Raw genomic sequence first — 12,818 nt, forward strand, 5'->3', positions numbered from 1 at the left:
TGTGGGGGAAAAAAGAAAAGCAATGGAGTACATTTATTAAAAAAGTGTTTAGTGCTGTCTTCTTTGTACTGGGAGTACCTCTCTTGCCACAGCCCCTCACCCCCTGAAAATGTACACCTGCTACAAGTTCCTCTCCATCCCCTCCTTGGTCAGAAGCATTTCTCAGTTGCTGAGTAGACCACTAACTGCAGTGATGCTGAATTGACCAGAGACACTGACACATGAGAGCCTCAGCAGCTTGGCAGTCCCATGTCCCCTGACTTCATTTATCCCTAATTGCAGTTAGGGAAATCAGCACCATTTAAAGGGACACTGACACAGCAGCCAAGTTCACTGGGGCTGAGGCTGCCACAGTTGGGGTGACTCTGGTGCTGGGATTGGGACTGTTTGGGAGTCTTATCATTGGTTATGCTCAGAACCCTTCTCTCAAGTTACAGCTCTTCTCCTATGCCATTCTGGACTTTGCTCTCTCAGAGGCCATGGGGCTCTTTTGCCTGATGGTGGCCTTTCTTATCTTCTTCATCATTCTCCACCTCCCATTCTTTCTCTCATGTCTCATCTTCCCTGGATGTTCCCTTTCCTTTACGTCCCCAGACATTCTGGGGAAAGTGGTTGGTTCAGGGATTGACAAAGGGAAAACAAATAAAAACTGTACTAATAAGAAAAATATTTGGTAAATAACAGAGAGCCTTCTAAGGATTGGCTACCTTTCTATAAACACAGATGTTTTGGGAAAGATCAAAGTCATAAATACAAGTTTTAATCACAAAGACTGAATTTTATAAATTATTTCCAGCTATTACACATTCTCAACAAAAAGTAAGCCCAAGTTACTTAAGAATAAGTTTTATTCTTTGACTATGCACCATGCTCTTTTTTGGGGGAGGAGGCAGGTACTGGGGATTGAACTCAGGGGTGCTCTACAACTGAGCTACATTCCCCATCCCTTTTTGTTTTGAGACAGGGTCTTGCTCAGTTGCTGGGAAGCTCACTAAGATGCTGAGGCTGGCCTCAAACTTGTAATCCTCCTGCCTCGATCTCCTGAGAGGCTGAGATTACAGGCCTGCACCACTGTGTTGGCTCTATGTAGTATCTTCAATGGCTAGTATGTATGTTCCTAGTGTGATTCTAAAATTTAAACTTTGGTTCTATGAACATTTGTGATACATCATCTAAACAAGGGGGCAGGCACTTCTCAGGTAACCACTAAATGACTTTTGGTAATCATCTTGAGGGTCTAATTTCACTGAGAACTGGAAAAGGAAGTGAGTTGTTGGAGGAGGCCTAGTTTAGGACTTGTAAGAGAGGCAGGAAATAAAACAGATGGAAGGAAGGCATGAATGTACCATTCTTGGGAGACACACGATGGGACATTCAAAGAGCCACAGGTTTTTGGAATTAAAATTAGACCTAGCTCTACCACTAACTATGATTTTGGAGAAATTTATCTCCCTGGGATTGTAAAATGTTTCATCATCTGTGAAACAGGAATAATAGCTACTTTGTAGGAATTAATGAAATGTAAAGTGTTTAGAACACAGCCTTGCACATAAGAAATATTCAACGAATTATTATGATCAAAAAGGCCTACAAATAAGTAAACTAATTTTCCCAAGGCAGAATAAAATAAGTGCTGTCACCTGAATCCCTGGAAATCAGGAAGCGAACCCAAGCTGAAAAGAACTGCTGTAGGACTGTGAACCAACTCTTACTTCCAAGCAAGAGGTTAGGTGTTGAAGGCTACATAGTTGCCCTACTGATTCTGGTCCAAACAATTCTGCAGTGGCAACCTTTAACCATATCTAAGCTGGCTCTAACTTTAGAGTTCAAGGAAAATTCAGATTTCTTATACCATACTTCTGTCAATCCATTAAAAAGTTTTATTCTGATAGTGGCTAAACAAACAATTATTTTAATCTATTGTCCTATAACATCTTTAGTAGCAATTCTTAGGAATAATAAACTTTACTCACAACTCAAGTTTCTGGTAATCTCCCTGGGAGTAGAGGTTGGGGAAGAAAAATAGGTTCAAGAAAACCAGACCTCAGCCAGGTACAGTGGCATACTACTATAATCCCAGTGGCTCAGGAGGCTGAGGCAGGAGGATGACAGGTTTGAAGATAATCTCAGCAACTTAGCCAGACTGTAAGCAATCTAGTGAGACCCGGTCTCAAAATAAAAAATAAAAAAATGGATGGCTGGGCATGTGGTTCAGTGGTTAAGAACTCCTGGGTTCAATCTCTGGCACCAAAAAAAAAAAAAAAAAAAAAGACAACCAGAAAAAGAAAAGAAAAAGAAAAAGAAAGTCAGATCTCTTGTTGAAGAGATTTTTCAGAATTCTGGTGGAAAAAAGATTATGTATGGGAATTTGCCAATTCATCTTGTCTAAATTAAATCTAACTAGATATACATCTTCTAGGTAAGATACTTGGTAGAACATGACTATTGCAATTCTATGAGAGATGGTTATCTCATGCGGGAAGATTGGGCTATTATTATATTTTTGAGATGCAGATCTCACTATGTTAGCCAGTCTGCCCTCTAAACTCATGACCTCAAGTGATCTTCCTGCCTCAGTTTCCTGAGTAGCTGGGGCTACAGGTGTGTGCCACCAAGCCTGATACCCATGGTTATTTTGTAGTGTATTTTTAAGTCGGGAGAAATACAGCCATAAATAAGAGGGACTTTATGACATTTGCCAATAAATGGATAAATCTGGAGAATATCATGCTAAGCAAACTAAGACAAACCAAAAAAAAAAAAAAAATTCCAAAAAAAAAAAAAAAGAAAACAAAGGTTGAATGTTTTTGCTGGTATGTGGAAAACCACAATAAATGGTGGGGAGGGTAAGAAGAGAAGTTCAACAGATTAGACAAAGGGAAACAAAAGGAAGGGTGGGGGACAGGAAGAGGAAATACAGTAGAATAAATCTTACATCATTTTCCTATGTACATAAATGAAAATACCTAAGTGAACCCCACCATCATGCCCACCCATAAGAATGCAGTCCTAATTAGAATAAGAGATATCCTGTGCATTTATAATTTATCAAAATTGAGTCTACTGTCATGTACAACTAAAAAGAAACAATAATATAAATTTAAAAAAAAAGAAGGGATAAGCCGGGTGCAATGGCACATGCCTGTAATCCCAGCAGCTCCGGTGGCTGAGGCAGGAGGATAGAGTTCAAAGCCAGCCTCAGCAACTTAGGGAGGCCCTAAGCAACTCAGTGAGACCCTGTCTCTAAATAAAATACAAAAAAAAAGGGCTGTGGATGTGGCTCAGTGGTTAAGCCCCTGAGTTCAATCCCCAATACTGAAAATAGAAGAGAAGAAAAGGGAGAAATGCAAAGTTATGTTTACTTGGATCCACCAGATTTTAGGGTCATTTTTTTGTATAAAGAAATTAGTTAATATAAGTTACTGAACAGAGATCATAAAGCATTTCATTTCTGAGTATTAGCATGCCTAAAATGGTCTGTAAAAGGCCTCTAGAAAGTTCTATTCAAAGTACTAGACCATCATCTTGCTTCCCTCAGGACTGGCCTGAGGAGGTGCTGGGGCTCTGGGCTGACTTGGGGATGTGTCCATGGGGAGAACACACTGGCCCTGAAGACTGAGAAAGGGACTTTGCTGCCATAGCTTCTGGATTTTTTTCTTGAGTAGCTAGCAGAGAAGGTCTCATTTTCTCTCATGTTACCAGATACTTGGGTGGATTCCAGAACTTGGCTATTGTGAACACTATTGTAGTTACCATGGGAGGACAAATATCTTTACAAATGAGCACATAATAATTTTAGTCAAATTTTGGTACTTTTCAACAGAAAGATCAGTAGAATAGAGGGAAGGGAACAGGGAGAAGGAGAAGAGGAGGGAAAGAGAAAGTACTGGGGACTAATTTAAAACAAATTATATTCCATGCTTTTATAATTATGTCAAAATGAATCCTATTGTTCTGCTTAATTAAAATTATGGTATTTTTCAGAGAAGATCACAGAATAAAAAGGTAGAGAAATATGAGTTTGAAAAGGCAGTTTGTGGGATTGATGGCATAAAAAAATGTTGTAACTGCTTATGTTATCAAGTTTTATCATGTACTCCACATGTTATAGCCCAGGCTTCACCCCAAATAACTATGTAATAAAAAATTTGTTAGGTGACAGAGCCATCATAACATCTGATAAATACCTCAAATTTCCTGTGGTGCGCAACCACCTAAATGTAGTTCTTAATAATAAAAACTTGCTTGTTTCTATGAAAAATTGTTAGTATATGAACCCAAAGTTGCATATTTTATATGTAAGAAATGAAAAATTCTTCTATCAATCTAAAACTCTTTAAAAGCTCAGTTTATTACTTATAAAATTTAGTCAGCAAAAAAATAAAAAACAAAAACAAAATGAAGTACTGCACCACAAATGAGAAACTTTCTCCAGAATATAAATCAACTTTTCTTTTCCTTTATCAACAGTCTATGAAAACAAAAGTCAGTTAGACTAAACAGCATATTTAGTGACACAGCTGATTTACATTCAGGACAAGATTCTTTATCTTGTCGTGAACCATTAACAAACAGTTCCTAGACTAGCAGCTGGTCTGTGGAACACTCTAAATAGCACAGCATTGGAACTTTTCAAGACTTAAAACATCCCACTTGATCAACTCCATGAAATCAAGAGCTAGATAATAGAGAAGGCCCAAGACTGAAGAGATAAAACATGTATTCTTAATCAAAGAAGAAGTCAATCCCCCAAAGTCTTGGGCAGTCAGGTCCCAAACTGGGGAGAAATTCCTGTTTATTCAGAACGGATTATTCAAACATTCCCAAATCTAGGATTTTTGTAGAATGCCATGATTTAGAGGAAGACAAAGAGAGGCACACTTCAATGCCTGCGGTTAGATGAGGCTAAAAGAATTCTGTGAGAGTCTTGTGTTGTGTATCTTAACTACAAGTAGTATAAATGATGCTTTGTCTCAAGAGCAAGAAAGGTTGATAACCGGTTTGGGAATTTGTTGCCCACATCACCTAACATAAACGTGAATTTTCAGCTTCAGAGTCCACTATTTTTGCTCAGTGTATTATCCCAAAATATATGCCCAATGACTTATTTCTAAGCTGTTGCTTCCATGTTCCTGAATGCTGTCCTAGGGAAAGCAAGATGGAAACTGTCCAGTTAGGGACCACTACACTGAGTATAAGTGATTACATGAAAAAGTGGGAGGATTTTGGAGAATATGGTAGCAACCTAACCCTGATAACATATGACTGCTAGTCAGAAGAAGGATAAGAGGTAAGAATCCTGGGGAAAAAGCATGAAGGGAAATAGCAGGGACTGGGAAAGAATACGGAAATAAAAAGCTTTGTGGAACTTTAGCTATCAGATACTGGGTATCAAGACTTGAGAAAGAGAGCAACATTACCCTATAAGGAATGAGTAGAACAGATTCTATGGAAAAGAAAATTCCATTTCCTGGGCTTAGGGGGGAGCCCTGCAGGCTGGGCGCTTTACTGAACTTACCATGCTATGTGGTGGTGGAAGAATGCAAAAACTTGACTCTTGACTTCCCTGGGGGAAAGTTGTGCCTTCTCTCATAAGAGAAAAGCATGTCAAAGTCTAGCTTTCAGGGTATGTGACCCAGAAATTTTAAGATTCTCAGACAAACAGAAGTACGAAAAGTCTGACTTGTTTTTATTTATTTTTATTGTGGTGCTGGGGATCAAACTCAGGGCCTTGAAGACACTAGACAAGTTCTCTAATTACTGAGATATATCCCCAGACTGCTGGTTTGTTTTTAGTTTATATTTTTTGGGGGTAGAATAGTAGCAAACACAAAGTACTGCCACTTAGAGGTGACTTAGGTAAAGGGAAGTGAGTGAGAATCTATAAGGTCTCTTTAGGTAGAAAAAGCAAGAACTCAGGCTGCCTGAAAGAAGTTTGAGGGTAAGGAGGGGATAGAAAGAATTGTATACTTCCTTTCTCTTTCCCTGTCAGTTCAGTGCAGGAAACAACAAAGAGAAGGATCTGGAACTGGTTCCCCACTAAGTCACCCCTAGGGGCCCGGGCCCCAAGGCCTTGCCTACTTAGGTAACTATCCAGTACGATAAACTTTTTTAAAAAGTATAAACAGTAGAACGTCTGCTGCCAATTTGTCAGCTGATAAGTAGTGTTTTATTCCATCTTGATAAAAAGTGTTTTATAATGGATTTCAAGAGAAATAGCTTAGGAACTTAAGAAAACAGAACATTTTTGGCAATGGATAAATGTCAGGGATTAACTTTCCCTTGATTTTTGTCTTCATTATCAAAGGACACGTGATAGAAAACAAAGAGTTCTTGAGTTGCCCAATCATGTTTGTTAAATAAGTTGGTCTTGGCTGGGTGCAGCAGTGTATACCTATAATCCCAGCTACTTGGGAGGCTGAAGCAGGAGGACCACAAATTCAAGGACAGCCCAGGTGACATTTACTCTGTAAATATCTGCAGCTAAACTGCAAAGAGCCTTTTGAGTTCTCTGACTGGATGGCTTGTTAATGGATTGTTTTTTTAACTTGTATTTTAGATGAGTAGTCTACCTTGGTATAGTCATACCATAGTTTGATCAGCTGATTAACAAAAGAAGGTGTTTTGGATCATTTAAATCACTCAAGTTTAGAGAGCAAATCCCTGAGGACTTTATTACCACCACCCCTTTAGAATAAGGTTTTCTAATTTAAGCAAGTAGAATTTCCCAGGTTTAAAAAGAGATGGCACCTATAAATAAATATGTAAACTTCTCTTAAGTGTAACAATTTTAGTTTGAAATGCAAAACAACACTTTTTTTTCCTCCTCAGCCAAGGACTCTCTGATTTCTACGAAGGATAAATTCTAGAAAGACTTGAGGGTACTGTGATATGTTTAAATGGTTACTTAGAAATATTTCCACTTAAAATTAGGTGTTAAAATGTCACAGTTTGGTGGTTAGAGTAGCACTGCCTTGTGCTAGTATCCAAACAACCACAAAAAGAAGTTACGTTTCTAATTCTTAAAGATTGATAATGGAGATAAATAATTATTGATTTCTGCTTAGTTTTAAGGTCTTCGTACTTGTGAAAAAAATTCTAGGGAAATATTTTTCAATATATTGAGCTAATTTCAAAATCTAAAGGGTGTAATTTTGTACTTGATGGACATTATGGTTTGGATCTTAAATGTCCTCCAAAGTGCCCAGCACAGTGACACATGCCTGTAATTCCAGTGGCTTTAGAGGCTGAGGCAGGAGAATCACAAGTTCAAAGTCAACCTCAGCAACTTAGCAAGGCACTAAGTGAGACCCTATCACTAAATAAAATACAAAAAAGGGCTGGGGATGTGGCTCAGTGGTCGAGTACCCCTGGGTTCAATATCCAGTACCAAAAAACAAAAAACATTTTTTTTTGTTTTTTGTCCCCCAAAGCTCATGGGTTGAAGATTTGGTTCCCAGCTGATGTAGTTATTGGGAGGTGGAGAAAACATTAGGGGTGAAGCCTGGGTGGGAGCAGTGGACCACTGGGGCTGTGCTCTTGAAGCAGATATTGGGACCCCAGACTCTACCTCTGTTTCTTGGCTACCATGAGGTGAGCAGTTTTCCTCTGCCACATACTTCAGCCTCCATGTACTGCCTCACCACAGGTCAAAAGCAACAAGACCAAGTGACCATGGATTGAAACCTCTGAAACAGCTAAAATAAAGCTTTCCTTCTTTAAGTCGATTTTCCTCCAGTATTTTGTCATAGCAATGTAAAGCTGAAAGTTGACTAACGCAGTGGACATGAAACTATTATTTCATATTTCTACTAATTACAAAGATGAGAGTGTTGATCTAATTTCTCTGAAAGACAAACCTAAAATCATATTTAGTACTATGCCTAGGATTCTTGCATTTGTCAGTTTACTTGGAATTACAGGTATGAAATTTCAATATTTATTTCTATTGAAATTTTATTGGCATATCAGTGATGTAATATAAAAAAACCTCAAATAGGCCCAATTTTAATAATCTTTTCCCATTTTAAAGCCACATATGGGGTTTGGGGATGAGGCTCAGTGATAGAGCACATGTTTAGCATGCTTAAGGCCCAGTGTCCCATCCCTAGCACTAAATGAATACATAAGTAATAAAATAAAACCAAATATGTACTAAAAGGAAAAATTTAGAGCATACCAATTTCATACACATAGGCTCTTCACAATAATTTTAGTACACAAGTGTTAACACATAAATAAAATATATCTACATTTTAATCATAATATTTTTGGAAGAATCTTTTTGCATTCTCCACATGGGTTTTATATGAGAGAACTGAACACTTAGACTTAGATTTGAAAGATACACAGTTAACTGTAGGAATTCAGAAATTGGAAAAAAAAATCCAAACAAAACAATGTTGTTTCTATAGCTAAAACCAGAGTAATATGACTCCCAGAAGTTGATTTTCATTTTGTGCTGATGTTAGCCATTTGTTGGTCTTAAAGCAAGTAACTTGGACATCGTGATAGATAATGGGAGGTTTCTGGATTGAAATCTTCATTGCCAATGAGTTTTTAAACCAAACACAACAGTTTTACTGCTTTGGTGATAATAGTAAACAATACTATTTTTAGAAAGGGAAGATTTCAGACACCTTCCTGAATTAGAAATCTTTCCTTTTAATATTTTTTTAAATTGTTGATGGACCTTTATTTTATTTTTTTATTTATATGTGGTGCTGAGAATTGAACCCAGAGCCTCACACATCCTAGGCAAGTGCTCAACCACTGAGCTACAACCTCAGCTTGAATTAGGAATCCAGACCTGCTGGGTCCTGATGCTCTTCAAGGGCAAGATTCACTTTTTATACCAAGGTGGTGGTGTAGAGTATGTGGGCAGTTGCTGGTGAAGGTGAAGTGGCTGAGGGGAAATAAGTGATCTGTATTATGTGGAGCTTCTCATGAGCACTAAGAAGAATTTAATTTGTGGCAGTCTTCCAGAGAGACAGTCTTAGAAAATAAACACTGGGCATCATGCCCGGCCCTATACTATTTAACTTACTTGTAACCTCCTATGAAAGCAGAAGGCAAAATGAACAATCTTTTATAACAACTTCTGTTTTTAAGGTGAACATATTTTTCAGAGCTCAATTATATCATATTCATAGTCACAAGCTTCAAAGATACAAACTATTGTGCTAAATGAAATTCCCATCTCTGAATAGAAATATCTTACTCTTTCGATGAAGAAATTCAGCAACCAGAGCTGCTACATGGACATAACACATTGCAGCCTAAAAAAAGATGATAGGAAAGAAAATCAGAACATGCTCAAGGGGTTTTGAAAGGTAATGTTTAGAACAAACTTTAAGTAGTCACCTCTGAAAAATCTCCATTTTTTACATGAATCTTGGCCATGCTATCAAGCCAGGTTTTCCTCAGTTCTGGGGTGCTGGCATAGGACTTGGCTAAGCTATACTGGAGATCAATTAGCATTTCAGGGTCTTTCTCATGCTCCTTCATTTGAGCAGTGGCCATAAGAACAGTACGGATCCTCTTGGTCAAGTCTTTAACTTCTGTGGGAAAAGCAGTTGCCTAATTTCAAAATAAACAAAAACATGTTTAACAATATCATTAATGTGCTCTAAACCTTAGCATTCAATGCTGGGAACATATGAGTTTTACTTCTTTTTAACTATTCTTGGTACTGTATTGTCTGTGGAATGTCTAAAGAATTTAAATTAATTATTTCAAAAATATGTAACTAACTCAGGTATGAAAGGCTCTAAACTTGATGACAATACATTCATAGTACATAAAAGTATGACCTTTGGAGCCAGACTAGATGGCTTTGAACCCTATCTCTTCCACTGTGAATTCTACAGTCATGGGAGTGATCTGTTTGTCATTTACTTATAATAGCAATTAAAAGTTATTAATAGAATATTTTGTACTAGGCACTGGTCTGTGTGCTCTTTCATGTTTTAATTTTTACAAATTAAAGTTCTAAGTTAAGTACTTTTTGTTTGGAGGGGTGATAACCAGCAATTGAACTCAGGGCTCAACCACTGAGCCACATCCCCAACCCTATTTTGTATTTCATTTGGAGACAGGGTCTCAATGAGTTGCTCAGTGCCTTGCTTTTGCTGAGGCTGGCTTTGAACTCTCGATCCTCCCATCTCAGCCTCTGAGCCATTGGGATTACAGGCGTGCACAACCACACCCTGCAAGTTAAGTGCTATTATCATTCATTTTACCAATGGGAAATGTGAGGCACAGAGAGGTTAAGCAATTTGACCAAAGTTTCAAAATTGGCAAGTGGTAGAGATAGGACTTAGACCCCGGCAGTCTGGCTAGTGTTCTTCAGTCACTTTTCCATACTGACAAGCATAGCTAACCCATCCACTGAATATTACATACACCAAGTGAAAACCATACTGCAAAAAATTCCTACTTACACAAATGAGAGGTCAGGAACCATGCAATGCTTCAAAGAGTTTAAAGAGACCATTAACATCCCAAAGTGTTTTTAGCCCCGGGATCACAAAGTCAGAGTTTCTTCTTTAGCCTAATCACTGTTAAGAAATTCCTATCACTTCCGCTTAACCTCCACTGGGATAATGATGATTATCTGTATGATTTGGAGAAGATGAGGAAGGGATGGGTGTATGGCTAGGGGGCTTTTTTAAAGATGAATATGATAAAATGTGGAAGAAATTGTTTTAAGAACTATCTTCTTGAAAAAAACTATCTTCTTAAGCCCCTTAATTATTTTTATATACATTTAGTCGCTTCTTATTCACTAATAGAAATTTCATTTACCAAGAAAAGACAGATTTTGGTGTAACAGAGTTTGTTGGTAAAGACCATCCTAACCGAATAGAGAAAAGTCATTTCAGAAACGAGGTAAAGAACACCAATATAAGCCCCATTTGTTTAGAAATATTTGCTAATCTACCTATATAATGTGAGGATATAGCTCAGTTTGTAGAGTGCTTGCCTGTCAAGCACAAGGCCCTGGGTTCAATCCCCAGCACCCCCAGCACTAAAAAACAAGAGAGTATGAGTAAAACAGTATATGTTGTTTCTATGCTCATGGGATTCTTGGAGCATATACTGATCCCAAGGGGAACCAATAGAACTGACCTCAAAACAAACTTTCCCAGCCTGTGAGAGGCTGGCACTATTCAGTGTTTTTCTCAGTGTAAGCAACATTCCTATGGGAATATTTTTTGGTACATAGATTCTACACGTCCCAAGCATCAAATATGCTATGACTGTGAGCTTTTAATTTTTTTAGGCTTGATACAATATTGTCAAATATGCTGAAATATGACCTTTCCCAAGAATGGGAATGATTCATTTCTTTGGGAGGAAAAGTCCTTTACTGGCTATGGCCTCTTCTTCCCTGGAACACATTTTATCACTGAAGATGAGGACCTGTATTCCAGGCAACAAAGTGGCAGATGCAGTCTTTACAATGCTAAACGTATAGGTAAGAAAGAGAAATGATGATCGGAGTCTTGAGTTTGGCCAGAGTGAACTGATGCTTAAGAATGAAAGCCTGGGACTTGGATTTGCCAATAAGTATCTATACCAAGCTGCAAAGAGCTAACTGATGATTTTCAAACCTCACAAAACCAACAAATAATGAAACCCTTCTGTGCCATTCTTCACCTGCTGGCAATGGATCAGAGATTGCTGTTAGCTATTCTAAAATGTGAGGTTGTGTCAAATTTCAAACTCAGCATTTAATTAACCAATATTAACTGGATACAACTGTTAAGAAAGAAAGTATGCATTTATTTTCTGAGTAGGTTTAGAAATCAACCCCAGAAAAAGATTCAGATTCTATTAGCTATTATCACTGTGTATACACAGTCTAGTCATTCATCCATCTATTCAACTAATACTGGATATGTGCTATGTACCAGGCAGTGTTAGAGATCTAGTGGTACACAAGATGAAGCCCTTGTGAAGCTCACATTCAACACACATTCTCTACTATCAAAGGTTGTGAATTTAATAACAACTTTACTCTACGAGCACAAACCTGCTAGTGAAATTGGCTCTAATTTATTATGCAATGTGAGTACATACCTTCATAGGCCTGTCACTATTTGCAAAATTATTGATAATAGATAAAGATTCCTGAAATCTTGATCCTCCACTTAGTGCTACATCAGCTATCAGCTGGCTTACAGCAATTATTATCTGTGGGAAGAAGCAAACATTATTTTTCAAATGCATTTTGAACAAATGCTGCTAATTCTCATTGTTGTATAAAAACACACTCATATTAAATGCTTCAGTGAAAGATTCTACACAGAAAAAGCTGATACACTGGTGATCAGTTCTCCATTTTAAATGTGCTTGTAAGGTAGAAGTTATGGCAAATTTGGGAATAAATCATGTTTTTATTTGATGGTTTATCACTTCTTTTCACTTGTCTATTTTTGTGTGCTGGATTACCAAGTCCAGTGCCTTCATTCCCTTCTTTGTTTCTGGCCAAGACCTACCCAATTTAACAGCAGTTTGTGCAATGGCCTTTGATGGTACTTTTTAATCTGTGAGACTACCTCAGATGAATGCCAAAATGATTCTTGTTACACTGTTAATGACTAAATATTTTATCACTCACCCTAGGAAGCAGGATACAGTAGTAGTAACTGAAATATATACTCTAGACTCAAACTTACTTCAAGTCAAATCTAGACTTTATCAATTATTCGCTACATGGCTTCGGGTAATCTAATATCTCTGTACCTCACATTTCTCATTTGTGCAATTACTAATAAATACAGTTGTTATCAGGATTAAGGATATCATAACAT

General features: G+C 37.7%; 1 protein-coding gene and 1 pseudogene across 3 annotated transcripts in view; one reads left to right on the forward strand and one right to left on the reverse strand.

Moving 5' to 3' along the window:
• Positions 1-12,818, reverse strand: part of DOCK11 (dedicator of cytokinesis 11) — a 184,681-nt gene that overhangs the window by 27,969 nt on the left and 143,894 nt on the right. For both annotated transcript variants that reach the window (XM_079123323.1, XM_079123324.1), the window contains 3 exons: positions 12,085-12,198; positions 9,364-9,579; positions 9,221-9,278 (listed from right to left, as the gene is read on the reverse strand). In XM_079123323.1, the coding sequence (XP_078979449.1) occupies positions 9,221-9,278; positions 9,364-9,579; positions 12,085-12,198 (388 nt within the window). The remainder of the gene's footprint in view (positions 1-9,220; positions 9,279-9,363; positions 9,580-12,084; positions 12,199-12,818) is intronic.
• On the forward strand, positions 11-2,597 carry LOC306650942 (ATP synthase F(0) complex subunit C2, mitochondrial-like; annotated as a pseudogene). Its single transcript has one exon. The product of its transcript is annotated as an ATP synthase F(0) complex subunit C2, mitochondrial-like (transcript).

The sequence above is a fragment of the Sciurus vulgaris genome (assembly GCF_902686455.1).
Source record: "Sciurus vulgaris genome assembly, chromosome: X".
NCBI lineage: Eukaryota > Metazoa > Chordata > Mammalia > Rodentia > Sciuridae > Sciurus > Sciurus vulgaris.